This window comes from Mobula hypostoma, chromosome 9, assembly GCF_963921235.1.
Source record: "Mobula hypostoma chromosome 9, sMobHyp1.1, whole genome shotgun sequence".
Taxonomy (NCBI): Eukaryota; Metazoa; Chordata; class Chondrichthyes; order Myliobatiformes; family Myliobatidae; genus Mobula; species Mobula hypostoma.
The window spans coordinates 17,367,033-17,381,974 of NC_086105.1; the positions used below are offsets into that span (position 1 = coordinate 17,367,033).

Here is a 14,942-nt window from a genome sequence, read left to right on the forward strand (position 1 = left end):
ACTGCACACAATACTCCAAATATGGCTTCGCCAACATCTTAAAAGTACTCAATACACTGTTTTATGAAGGCCAATGTGCCAAAAGCTCTCTTTATGACCCTATCTACCTGTAATGCCACTTTCAAGGATCTCTGTTCCCAGATCCACTTGTTCTACTGCACACCTTAGAGTTATATCATTCACTGTGAAAGTCTTGCCCTGGATTGTCCTTCCAGAGTGCAAACATCTCACATTTGTCCGGATTAAATTCCATCTTTTTCAGCCCATTTTCCAGCTGGTCCATATCTCGCCGACTACTATCCCCCAGATTTTGGTGTCACCTACATATTTGCTGATCTGGTTTAGCGCACTATCATCCAGATCGTTAATGTAGATGACAAACAACAACGAACCGATCCCTGTGTGTGGCACACTTCTCGTCATAGACCTCCAATAAGAGAGACAACAGTCGTCTACTACTTTCCGGGTTCTAATGTCAAACCTCATCCTGAATGCCAAGTGACTGAACCTTCTTGACCAGCCTCCCATCCCGAGTAAATATAGATGGAAAAAGACTTAATTTAAGTCTTCCCCTTCTCTCCCGGACAACAGGACAGATTTACTTGCTCTGAAGGAAATTCCGCCCCTGTGGAGCGGGCGGAGCGTAGGGCGGGACCGGGATCCGGGACGCTCCGCCTTTCCATTCCTCGGTGTATTCTAGCGGTGTAGTGGCAACAAGCGTTGGCAATGGTGGGGAGGTAGTGCATAGCGGGGCTCTGTTTCTCCATTTTCGGGCGGCCGAGCGGAGCCCGCAGTTTCGAGGAGGGCCATGGCGGCCTTGGAGATTCTGAAGCTGCGCGACAGCGGGCGCCTGACGCTCGGGCTGCTGGTCAACCTTATGGCCTCCATCTGCATCGTCTTGGTCAACAAGTGGATCTACGTGGAGTACGGCTTCCCCAACATGAGCCTAACCCTGGTGCACTTCGTCATGACCGGCGTGGGCCTGTGGCTCTGCCAGGCGCTCGGCGTCTTCTACCCCAAGAGCCTGCGGCCCAGCCGGATCCTGCTGCTGGCGCTCAGTTTCTGCGGCTTTGTTGTCTTTACCAACCTGTCCCTGCAGAACAACACCATCGGCACCTACCAGCTGGCCAAGGCCATGACCACACCGGTCATTATAGGCATCCAGACCTTCTACTACAAGAAGACTTTCTCCACCAGGATAAAACTGACATTGGTAAGAAAGCCTGAAAGCAAACAAGAAAATGCCACTGTGGGGCTATAAATGTTTTCATTTCACATAGTACCTTTAAAAAACTGGGTACCCAAGAGAAACTAAGCAAATCTTTCCTTGTCACTCATCTTCAGTTTTGCAGATGCAGAGCCGGTTCCCAGACACAGACTCGAAGGTTTATCATTTCCGATTGATGGAACTATTTTTACCTATTACAGTTGTTTTAGAGACGGTAATTTTGGACAAAATAATAATCGTTTGGTGTTGAGTACTGTATTTAGGATTGACCCTAAACAATGCAAATTTTAATTTGGAATTGTTGCAGGGAGTAACTCTTCTAAAAGTACTTAACTTCTTTGACCAGTCTCTCTTCTGGAAATTTGGGTAGATTTTGGATGAACAGGCAAACAATTAGCTAAAAGCATCTGTAAGTACTGTCATCTTCTCATACATTTGAGGTCAATTGCTTCCTTTACAAATCATTTTCCTTTCAAATCTTTAACAACTTCACAATATTTTTCCTGACATTAGCTGCACTTATTTGTCAGTTTCTTAAGTTTCCGTTTTTGTAAACCAGTTTAAGTTTGCAGGTTTTCACGATGTAGGTTTTATGATGTGGATTCAGCGCCTTAATTTTTTTTCAGAGTAGCTTAAACAAACGTCCCTGTTTAGTACATCACAACGCTACAATATTTTTTAAAAAAACACGACAAATGAAACTTTGTGCATTTGAAGTTATACAGAGCTGAGAAATCAGCGGTTCAGTACTGTATGTTTTATTTCACTTTATAACACTTGTAATGGATCAATTTTGCTCCAGTTTTTGAGAATCTCTGAAAATGCCAAGCAATATTTAAGATCTACAGAACATTCAGTCTTATGAAAGAAATGCAACCTGTCATCTCCCCTCAGGTCTGCCTAAAATACACTGAAAGTAACACACGTAAAAATTGCTGGTGAACGCAGCAGGCCAGGCAGCATCTATAGGAAGAGGTACAGTCGAAGTTTTGGGCCGAGACCCTTTGTCAGGACTAACTGAAATCTTTTACTCCACTTTCAAATCTCTTACTATCTCTCCTTTCAGTTAGTCCTGACGAAGGGTCTCGGCCCGAAACGTCAACTGTACCTCTTCCTGAGATGCTGCCTGGCCTGCTGCGTTCACCAGCATTTTTTATGTGTGTTGCTTGAAATTCCAGCATCTGCAGATTTCCTCGTGTTTGCGTTTTTAAATATACTGAAAGTAGTTGCTTAAATGAAACAGATTTATCAATAGTCACATGATCCAGTGCTGCCATGCCAAACATATTTCCAAGTTGCCTTTAAATTTACCATGCATTGCATTTCCATTTGTAGTAAGATAAATACATCAAAGATGTAAGCCACTTGGCACCAATAATGTATTCCTTTTTAAAAAGCAAGAGCTTCTACATGTGCTGAAAATACTGAGCAAAACACACAGTGCTGGAGGAACTCAGCAACTCAGGCAGCATCTATGGAGGGGAATAAACAGTCCTCGTTTTGGGCTCCTGATAAAACACTATTCCCCTCCATGGATGCTGCCTGATTTGCCGAACTCCATTTTGATGAATTTGTACTTGAGGAGAATCCCACAATATTGGATTATTTAAATTTAAATTTGTGCTGAAATCTAAATCAACTCCTGATCTTCCATTTGCTCTGCACATTTTTAGACATCTATGTTAAGTCTAAGTGGTAGACTAACATTTATCTTAATAAAATGAAGTTAAATATGTAACTGTCCCTACAAAATGTTTTTGTCAATTATGAAAATCTTACTTAATCTAGAAACTAGTGTTATTCAAATAAAACAACCTACCAAAAATACACCAAAATGGCCATGTTTTGTTTGGTATTCTCTGAATAATTTACATGCTTATAATAAATAGAATTGGTTTTATTGGATCAGATATTAGATGCATTTGATATGTTTCTTAGCTCATTTAACTATCTAGCTGTCCATGATATATATATATATAGAACCTGCATAAAATGTTCAGCACACAGGAACTCAGCAGGCCAGGCAGCATCTATGGGGAAAAAAGTACAGTGGACGTTTTGGGCCGAGACCCTTCAGCTCCAGATTTAATTCTAGACCAATCACAGGACGACTTACAATGACCAATTAACGTACCAACCAGTACATCTTTGGATTGTGGAAGGAAACCGGAGCACCTGGAGGAAACCCACATGGTCACGGGAAGAATGTACGAACTCTGTAAGGTGGGAATTGAACCCAGATCACCTGTACCATAAAGCGTTGTGCTCACCACTACGCTACCGTGCCACTTTAGTTATGGGAACCTATCCATTTTTCAAAACACCTTGAAACACTTAACGAGAGAATAAAACTCTGATAGTCCAGCACCTTGAAACTTGGTGTTCAACTAACAGATTTTCTGGACATTGGGTGTTACTTTTAATATTACCACCGCACATTTTTAATTCACTTTTTAAAAGATGTTACATCATAATAAAACTACAAGTGAACCTGGTGAGTTTAAAGGGAGCAGACCTTTAAAGGAAGAGCAAGAGATGGGATTAGGTGAGCACAATGCTGAACCACGAGAATTTCCAAATAATTCGACAACAGATTCTGAGTTTACAACTTCAAGCAATATTCTTACTCGCTTAAAAAGAGAGGCAAATTTTAAGAGGAGTTTAGAATAGAAATAGAGGAAGTTAAGTTTATGGAGAGAATTCCAGAAGTAAGGACCTTTGGCAGCTTGGTTTTTAATCATTGATTAAAACTGAAGCATTTCAAAGGTCAGAACTGGGGAGCCCAGGTCTCATTTTGTTCAAAGTTCAAAGTAAATTTTATTATCAAAGTACACGTATATGTATCAAAGTACATGTATATGTCACCATATAGAACCCTGAGATTCATTTTCTTGTGGGCATACTCAGCAAATCGATAGAATGGTAACTATAACAGGATCAGTGAAAGGTCAGCCAGCGTGCAGAAGACAGACTGCACAAATGCAAATATAAATAAATAACAAGAACATGAGATAATAAGATAAAGACTCCTTAAAGAGAGATCATTGATTATAGGAGCATTTCAATGATGGGGCAAGTGAGTATAGTTATCCTCTTTTGTGTTACAATGACAAGATATTGTAGTTTTGAGAAAACTCAAACAGAAAATGGTAGTAATGCACACCAGGTCAAGCAGTATGTATGAAAAGGAAAAGTTACCACCTCAGACAGATAGTCTTTCAACAGAAATGGGAAAATTTGGAGAAACAAGTTTCATGTTATAAAGGAACAAAAAGACAGATATATTAACAGGTTGCCACTGAATGGCACAGGTAGAAGAGAGGCTGGCTGTAAAAAGGAGAAGATAAATGAAATCTGAAGTGCAGAGGGTTTAGAGAGAATGCTTGCTGATTTTTTCGTTCTTCTGTCTTCTGCTTTTATTTCAGATTTCCAGAAGCTACCATGGGTTTTTCAATCTTGATTAACATAACTGCTAATGCAATGTATTGTACTGACTTTTCTAATGTGCATTCATGGAAAGTTTAAAGTTATTAGAAATAAATTCAAATATAAAAATTTAACATGAGAGAAGTGACTCTGTAACTGAATAATCAGTACTGTGCTCTTTATGCGGTGTTTATGAAAATACCTAGTGCTTGAGTCAGTAATTTTAGGTAGCTCATCTTTTTTGGGTGCATCCTTATTGGTAATATTAATGGAAGGATTCTTGAAATTGTTTTTTCGCAATATTTCATTAAACAAATTTGTTAGTATATATCTTAAATAGAATATATTTTGATATAAAAATAATTTTTTGAAAGATATTGTCTTAAGGTCAGTAATTGCTGGTTTTCCTCTCAGCATAAACTCCATTCATAAAAGTTTAATCTTTTTTTTAGACAATCTCTGCAAAAAATGTCACAGTTTGTACTAGATGTTATAATTTCCTTATCTAATTATCTCCTATTTATTTATTACAGATCCCTATTACGTTGGGTGTAGTTCTCAACTCTTACTTTGATGTGCAGTTTAATTTTCTAGGAATACTTTTTGCAACTCTTGGTGTTTTGGTTACCTCTCTATATCAAGTGGTTAGTAGTCTGATATTTTCTTAATAGTTTATATTAAAATGCTTTCTGCTCATAATATGAAGGGTGAGATTCTAAACAATCTAATGGTTTTAAAACAACAGCAGGATTTTTAAAAAAGTAATTTCAAAAATAGCTTATATACCAAGTGCATAACCATTTGGACGAGAGGACACAGCCTCAGAATAGAGGGACGCCCATTTAGAATGGAGATGAGGAATTCCTTTAGCCAGAGAGTGGTGAATCTGTGGAATTTGTTGCCAAAGCTGACTGTGGAGGCCAAGTCATTGGGTATATTTAAGTTATGTTCTTGGTTAGTCAGGACATGAAGGGTTACAGGGAGAAGGCAGGAGATTGGGGCTGAGAGGGAAATGATCGGCTATAATGAAATAGTGGAGTAGACTCGATGGCCAAATAGCTTAATTCATCTCCTATATCTTGTCGTCTTGTGGTCTTATTCACTTCCTCTGTTATAATTCCTTGATTGTTTTTTAAGGATGGTTTACTAGAGTATCAGGTGCCATACGTGGTTCATTTGATGGTGGTTTTGCTGTGGACTCTAGCTGTACTTCAAAGGCTTGAGCACAAATATGTAGGCTGATATTTCAGTGCACTGGAAGAGTAGAGCAACTGTTTCAGGGCACCTTCTTTCAGATAAAATGTTAAACTGTGGCCATACCTCCACTTAACTGGAGATAAAAGATCTCTTGTCATGACTTCGAAGAAGAGCGTGGGGGTTATACCTGACATACTGGTCCATATTTATCCCTGAACTAATTTTATCTGGTCATTTCACTTAGTTGTTTGTGGGATTACAGTACTGCATTTATTACATTTCAATAAATAACACTTCAATTGGTTGTAAAGTGATATGGATGCGCAAGATCACAGTGTCACGTAAATATGAATCTTAATTATGTTGATGTTTTTCCTATGTTTTAATGTTATAAAGAGGTGTCAGAAAGATTTGACTTTTCATGTTACATAAAGCTTTCCAAATCCTGTAATTTAGTTCTTAAATCTGAGCAACTGAATATTATCTGCTTTTTTGTGAACTGTTTCTTTTTCAAAGTTTCAGAAAGTATTGTTGACGTAGCAGCTGAAAAACTTTAGATTAAATGCCAAGTGGTATTGACATTTGTAGAGTTTTATTTTGTCTTTGAGCTCATGGAGATGAGAAACAACTCCAATGCCAAGAATGTCTCTGAATTTGATTTTTTTTAAAAAGTACTACACAGTGTACAAAGATCTGTTATTAGTCTCTTATTGGTGTTGAATTAACTGAGACTGGGCAATGATCTATTATCTTTGCTATAAATTCCTATCTTTCCTGAAAACTGCCATAGAGTTATATGTTGAATTGGCACTGTAAAAATATTATTATGGTTTTAGTGCTAAATACTTTAGGCTTTATGCCAACAACTCTTACTTTCAGACTAGTTTAGTGATACTGTTCTGGAATTCTTTAACAAATAAGACATAAAAACAAATTCTTAACAAATAAGACATAATAAAAGTGAACCATGGCATATTATTTTCCCTTACATTACATAAATTTAGTGGTTTTCTAATCTACTGTTCCCATCAAGGAGCGGTATAGATCAGGTGTTCCCAATCTTTTTCTTTATGCCACTAAGCAAGGGATCTGTGGACTTCAGGTTGGGAACCCCTGGTATAGAGGTTAAATAGATGGAAAGTGAGGTTGTGTGAGGTAGTGAATTTCTACCCCATGCTGTTAAATGACATCACTTGGCATAGATTGCTGCATGTGGGAATTTTCCAAATACCATTTTTCTAATTATTTATCAGGCTCATGTAAGCAACTTGAAAATGGTTATTGACTGATTACATAACAGGAGTTTCTTTGTTTTTATTTTTTTAGTGGGTAGGAGCCAAGCAACATGAACTACAGGTGAATTCTATGCAGCTCCTATACTACCAGGCTCCAATGTCCTCTGCCATCCTGATGTTTGTTGTTCCTTTTTTTGAGCCAGTGATTGGAGAGGGAGGAATTTTTGGAAAATGGTCTGGTACAGCGGTGGTAAGATTTATTTAATATGTGGCATCATAATACATAAAATTGTTCTAATTCTGGTCTACTGAAGTTTAACATTATTTTTCAAGCAGAAAAGGCAATACTGTAAAACTGATAAATCTAATCAAAACTACAGGGGTGCCTCTGACCTATTTGAAGTAGTTGAAAATTGATGTGCAATTTTAGAACATAGAACAGTACAGTACAAGCCACTTGGCCCAGAATATTGTGCCAACCCTTTAACCTACTCCTCGATTAATCTGTCCCTTCCCTCCCATATAATGCTGTATTTTTCTTTCAACCATATACCTACATGATAATACAGGAAAAAAGCAAATCAATTACAATGTGTGTGTGTATATGTATTAAATTGTTAAGTTAAAAAGTGCAAAAACATAAATAATAAAAGTGAGGTAGTGTACATGGGTTCAATGTTCATTTAGGAAATGGATTGCAGAGGAGAAGAAGCTGTTCCTGAATCGCTGAGCGTTTTCCACTTCTGAGTTATTTTTTAAAAAACCTGCCTCTGACATCTCCCTTTTACTTTCCTGCCAACACTTTAAATTATTCCCCCTTGTATTAGCCATTTCTGCCCTGGAATATAGTCTCTGGCTGCCCACTTGGTCTATGCATCTTACCGCCTCTATCAAGTCACCTGTCATCCTCCTGCTCTCCAAAGAGAGAAGTCCTAACTTGCTCAACCTATGCTTTCTAATCTAGGCATCATCCTGGTAAATCTCCTGTGCACTCTCTGTAAAGCTTCCATATATTTCCTATAAGGAGGTGACCAGAATTGAAAACAATATTCCAAGTTAACCGCCCTTTCAACTTGTGCTGCAACTTTGAAGGATCTAGGGATGTGAACCCCAAGATCTCTTTGTTCCTCCACGCTGTTCAGAATCCTGTGATCAACCCTGTATTCTGCTTTCAAGTTTGACCTTCCAAAGTGAATCACTTTGCACTTTTCTGGATTGAACTATGCTGTACTTTTCTATGACTCCAAGTCCATCAGTCATTTCTCAGCCCAGCGTTGCATCCTGTCAATGTCCTGTTGTAAGCTATGACAACCTTCTACACTACACACCACCACCAACCTTCATGTCATCTGCAAACTTACTAACCCACTCTTCCACTTCCTCATACAAATCATTTACAAAAATCACAAAGAGCATGGGTCTCCAAATGCTCATAAATTCTGTCTCTAGGAATCAATTACAAAATAATATTTTGTCCATTTGTTAGCCAAAAATTATTAGTGCATGGAAAACACTATTTTGAAGACCTACTGGACATAAGCTCATTCTTGTATTCGCCACACAAGAGAAATGAAGCTCTATATTCTTTGTCAAACCTCAAACTCCAAAAGGTCATCTATGATGCACCAATATGACATTTTAAGAATATTTCTCCCCTATTCTTTTGACTTTTCTAAATGAAAATGACAACTGCTATTGGGCATATCTTCCAATTGCTTGACTTTGAATCCAGAATATATGTTTTTATGTAAACATTTTTATATATGTAAGTGGTGAGGCAGTACTCATCCCCTCGATATACATAGACATTAGCTGGAATGTTTGCAAGCATGTGAGATAGCAGATGAGTGCATATATTTTATGTATTAATCCAAATGTGGAATTGATCTTGGCTCAAGCAGAAAAACTAGACCAAGAGCCAAGGTCGATTTGATCCAGATCTATCAGGTATACTGTTTCAGAGAAGGAGAATGCTACACTTTTAAAGTGTTAAGGAAGTCACAGGGACCTGGTAATGACAGCAGAACCATCCATCTGTAAAACCAGAAATAATGATTACATCCAGAGATCGTAAATTCAGTCTTGGTTCGAATCGTTACAGCAGTATACTGTAAACACAGAGAGCATTACTTTTTTTCTGAACTGTAAGTTAGATGGGGTTGCAGCTTAGGTGGCTGCATGCAGCTGTAAACAATTCACCTTCCACTTAACGCTTTCATTTAAATAATGAATTTTATTAGAAATACTGTATGAATTGTTTTTTTCTTCCACTACTTTATAATTGTAGAACATGATAAGTAAATATAAGTTTTGCCTTTTGCAGATGATGGTATTGCTTTCTGGAATAATTGCCTTCCTTGTAAATTTGTCCATTTACTGGATCATTGGAAATACCTCACCTGTTACGTATCCTTGTATCTTGGAATTGTTGACAAGTCAGTGTTAATCACTGTTGCTGAAACTCTGAATTTTGTATTTTGACTTAATTACATGAATTATTCCCATTTAGTTAAAATTTGAGTTTGTACAAGTGTTGAAAAATCTTCCAATGCCTAATCACCACATAGACTTTCTTTCTCCCTACAGCTTTTTGATTTGAGTGAACTGCATTAGGTTTCTGCCAATTGTTTTTTTTTTAAACTGGTCTGCAATTCATGTATTTTCCTCTGAATCAGAAGTAAGCATGTCCTCTGTGACCATGATATGTAGATACTCCAGCACACTACACTGCTTATGTTGACTGCATTTTTCAGTATGTTTACAACTGTGCCATGTTTTAAACTAGAATAATTACTCAGTGTGATTTTCTAAGGGCTTCATTCCTTAATTTTTTTTATTAAGGAAATGTATCACTCAAACTAGATTGTTAAGCACCTAAATTAAATAATTTGAAAAGAGTAGTGTTCTTTAGGATTAGAAAATCATGAAATCTGTATAATGAAAATATATTATTTGCCAGAAGAAGCAAAATAGTTTAGATATGACTATATTGAGCATTCATTTGAAAATTAATGGAAGTGAATCTTAAGAGTCTCTCAGAAATCAAATTACATTTCCAAGGTAGAAAAGGTAATTTTTCTGTGCCACAGCTAAAGCCTCAGTGAAATATTTTTGAAATTATCTACAATTCTGAAGTAACATTGATATATCAGGATTAAACGGAGGAAAACAAATTTAGTTCTGTAGCTTTAGATTCTTGACTTTATAAAGACATAATTGTAAAACTGAGAGGAGAACACACAAAATGCTGGAGTAACTCAGCCGGTTAGGCAGCATCTATGGAAATGAATAAACAACGGATGTTTTGGGACGAGACCTTTCTTCAGGACTGGAAATGAAGGGGGAAGGTGCCAGAATAAGGAGGAGAGGAAGGAGTACAAACTAGAAAGTGATAGGTGGAGCCAGTTGGGTGGGGGAGGGGTTGAAGGAAGAAGCTGGGAGGTGATGGTTAGACAAGGTGAAGGGAGGAGGAGGAGAGGAGAGTGGACTGGAAGGAGGAGGGGAACCAGGTGTAGATGATAGGCACGTGAAGAGAAGGGTAGGGAGCTAAGGAGGGAAATAGAGGAAAGGGAGTGGGAAAATTACTGGAAGTTGGAAAAATTGATGTTTTTGCCATTGGGTTGGAGGCCATCTAGGCAAAATATGAGGTGCTGCTCCTCCAACCGAAGAGTGGCCTCGCTGTAGCACAAGAGGAGGCCATGGATTGGCAGATTGGAATGGGAATGGGGATTGAAATGAAATGGTTGGCTAACGGGAAATTCTGCTTTTTGCGGATGGATCGAATGTGCTCAATAAAGTGGTTTCTTAGTCAGTGTTGGGTCTTACCTGTAGAGGAGGCCACATCGAGAGTACTGTATACTTTCTCCTGTGGTCCACTCTCCTATCAGATTTCTTGTTCACCAGCTCTATGCCGTCCTACTTATCACCTCCCAGCTTCTTACTTCATCCCACCCTCCTGGCTTCACCTATCACTTCTGGCTTGTAGTCCTGCCCCCCCCCCCCATACTTACATCTTCGCCCCTTTCAGCCCAAAATGTCTACTGTTTATACATTTCCATAGACACTGCCTGTCCTGCTGAGTTCCTCCAGCACTTTGTGTGCTGCTGTGGATTTCCAGCATCTGCAGAATCTCTGGTGTTATTGTAACACTGAGCTCTCCATTTTGGAAAATAGTTTGAAGGGAACGTTATTCCAGTCTTCAAAAAACAGTCGAAGATACAGACGAGATCAACATTAATTGGATATTTAAATCAAGTGAAAATGAAACGACTTCATATAAGGTTGCCAAAATATGAATGTGAGAAATTTTGAAGTATGCAAAAATGCTAAGTTTGCAGCTGTGGAAAGTAACATGCAAACTGATGTAAATACAGAAGATGTAAACTTATTCAAATAGAGCTATTTTGATCTTAAATAGTTTGACAAAACCTCAAATGGAAAATAACCTTCTATTACTCAGGTACTTTTTTCTTTATCCAGTGGAACAAAGTTTACTCAGCATTGTTTTGTTCCTTGACTTAAATTCCAGATATAATATGTTTGGACATTTCAAGTTCTGTATCACCCTTCTAGGAGGATATGTTTTATTTAAGGATCCTCTTTCAGTTCATCAATGTTTGGGAATTCTGTGTACATTGTGTGGCATTTTATGTTACACCCATTTCAAACTTAGTGAACAAGAAGAAGAAAAGAGCAAATTGGCACAAAGGCCATAAGAAACCTTTTCTAGGATATCACTGATAAGGTGGAAGAATTGGCAGTTAAATACAGCAATTTCAATCACATGAATGAATTTGCTTTTTATTACAATTTGTCAGTTTTCATGTGCCATTATTGTATTTGAGCATTGCCTATTTTTAAGAATAATGTTTACTGAAAAACTGTTTATCTGAATAAACTGGACCTGCTGCAGGATGTCTTTAGATTTACAGAAATTTTCGGCACAATTGTGCCCACAACAAACAAAATTAGAGCTACGCTCACCACACGCTGGGGGAACTCAGCAGGTTGGGCATCATCCATGGAAACGGTCAGTCAACGTTTCCACGGATGCTGCCCGACATGCTGAGTTCCGCCAGCGTGTGGTGAGTGTCGCTCTGACCCCAGCATCTGCAGAGTATTTTGTGTTCAAAATTAGAGCTATTTAGTTTATAGTCCTGATTTTCAGCTCCTCTGCAATCTTGCCAAGTAGATCTCTTTGAATGCTCAAACAGGTACATTTCATACGTGATATGGGTTTCTGCATCCATTTCAGGTTGAGAGATTCATACTTCACCATTTTCCTTAATTCCCTCTACTAATCCTGCTAGTTTACTAAACCAAGTCCTCAGGTTATCAACTTCTTTGTCAAGATAAATGTGTCCTTCCTCTTCACCTTGTCCAGGCCTCTTAAAATTTATATCCACCCAATAAACCCATAATTTTCAATCTCTGTGCCTAATGTTTACTATAGTTGGCTGAGCAGAGCTAAACTTGGTACTCTGGCTGTGACGTAACAAATGTTTTATGCGGTTCCACAGTAGGTTCTCTTTGGAAGTATGTTACTAATGCTTTTAAAGGACTTGCATTGCATCTGTGAAGTTCCTGACTGAATTTCTTCTAAATCCAATGTATATAAAAAAGATTTGTTTAATCATGTATTTTCTGATAAGGGGTATTTGCAATTTACCATTTAATATTTTCAAACATCTGAAACATATTTTGAATATCTAAAATGCCGCACATTTTATCAGTGCTGATTGACAGCAGGTAAATAAATCTGATTGATGTCCATATTGGAATAGATGGCCACCCCATAAAACATAGGAGCAGAATTAAGCTATCTGGCTTATTGAGTGTGCTCTGCCATTACATCATGACTGACTTATTAACCTTCTTAATCCCATTCTCTTGCCTTCTCCCTGTAACTTTTGTGCCCTGATTAATCAAGAACCTATTAACCTCCATATTTCATATGTCCAATGACTTGGCTTATACAGCCATCTCTGGCAATGAATTCCACAGGTTCACCACCTTCTGGGTAAAGAAATATTTCCTCATCTCTGTTCCAAATGGATGTCCCTCGATTATGAGGCTGTGCCTTCTGGTCCTAGACTTCCTTATACTCAGATCTTAACCATTTCATTCCTGGAATAATTCTCATGAACCTCCTCTGGACCCTCTCCAATGCCAGCACATCTTTTCTTAGATAGGGGCTCAGAACTGTTCACAGTACTCTAGTGTGGTCTGATCAATGTCCTATAAAGCCTTGGCATTACATCTTAGATTTTGTACTCTCGTCCTCTCCAATAAATGCCACCACCAGCAACTCAACCTGCAAGTTAACCTTCAGGGAATCCTACAGAAGAACTCCCAAGTCCCTTTGCACCTCTGATTTTTGAATTTTCTCCCCAAGTAAAAACCTGTAAAAATAGAATCTCTGTTGTATTTTGGGGTGACATACACGGTGCATCCTTTTAAATTACATTCATCAGTCTGACAGCAGCAAGCAATTAATCATTGGAATCTTAATATTTATTACAATTATGCACTAATGGAAAAGTACAAATGTTTGTATAATTTATACAAAATAGAATTTAATCCAGTCCATTATATTTTAACTAAAATTATTTGAAAGGGAAGTACTTTTGACCTCCAAAAAGATCTGATTGAAACTGACATTAGAAGTTTTCAGCTATTTAGCCAAACTAAACAAAGCTACTAAGTAATATTTGGAGTTGTTTGGTTTGATTACACCAGCTGATTCATGTACTATTCCAGGTTAGAAGCAAAGTTCTTCAGTTTTATTTTAAGCAAAAATTACATCACTATAATTCATAGGCCAAGCATCCAAGAGTGTACTGTCTGTTTACTTTGTTTATACTGCCTATTTATTAGTTTCAATGGAAAAATATTGAATAGTATGTAAATATCCTCTTCTGTTTCTTTCTAATGTGCTAAGGTGATTAAACACAAAACAGCAGAAAACATTGCACACAAATTTACAAAAAGTGATACAAGTGTTTTTGATATTCCAGAAACAAGGTCTAATCACTAGCATCTTGCCATTTTCCATATATGCTATAGGTACATTAATAATGAAACTGAATTTTATTTTGTTAATTTCTACAACTTTAATAATAAAACAGTCCAAAACATTTTCTATCAGCACTCCGTACTGCTGATGTGATAACCCAAGGGAACAAATGCATTTTTGTTTAAAAGTAAAGCTAGTGTGTGAAACTTGACTCTTTGTATAGTTTACTGTGATACAGGTTTAAAAATATGGGCTCCAAGCCTGTGATGTTTACAGTATCAATAAAGTATTATATTCATGTAAAGTGATCTGTTTTTTTTATTATAACTTAGTTCTGTCCACCTCACCAATTTTTTTTCCGAAGCTCTCATGTACAAGTGTTACATTACTGTATATCTGAATAAGTATAACTACTTGCATGAAAAAACTGAAATAACCTTGAAATAACTGCTAAATTGAATCTGATAAAACTTGGAATATGAACACCGTTTCTGTCTCCCAAGTTTGTTTATCAGTCTCTTTTCGTGAAAACAGCCAAATGAAACTGTGTTACTCTGGGGCCAAGGTGTAAAACACAGTACCAACAGTCACACACAGCTCATAAGATGAGCAGTAAAATACAGTTACACAAGAAAATATATAGTCCATGTCCACTGCAGTTTGCAGTGGAACACAATACACTTTTTCTTCCACAGAGTGAACACCGGAGGACAACACTGACCTCTAACATAGATGTTGTGCAACACTGCAGCTTGAGGTTTTCCACCAAGCGAATGTTAGAGGGTAGCATTGACACCAGCTTCAGTACCTACTGATGCCTCTCTCCTATGCAAGCATACAG

The 14,942-nt window shown here is 37.7% G+C and overlaps 1 protein-coding gene across 1 annotated transcript; it reads left to right on the top strand.

The window, feature by feature from the left end:
* Positions 1-668: 668 nt before the first annotated feature.
* Positions 669-14,567, top strand: slc35e3 (solute carrier family 35 member E3). The gene is made up of 5 exons (XM_063057806.1): positions 669-1,213; positions 5,188-5,298; positions 7,178-7,336; positions 9,410-9,492; positions 11,615-14,567. Exons 1-5 carry the CDS (start codon positions 809-811, stop codon positions 11,799-11,801), a joined length of 945 nt encoding a protein of 314 aa, XP_062913876.1. The 5' UTR covers positions 669-808; the 3' UTR covers positions 11,802-14,567.
* The last annotated feature ends 375 nt before the right edge of the window (positions 14,568-14,942 follow it).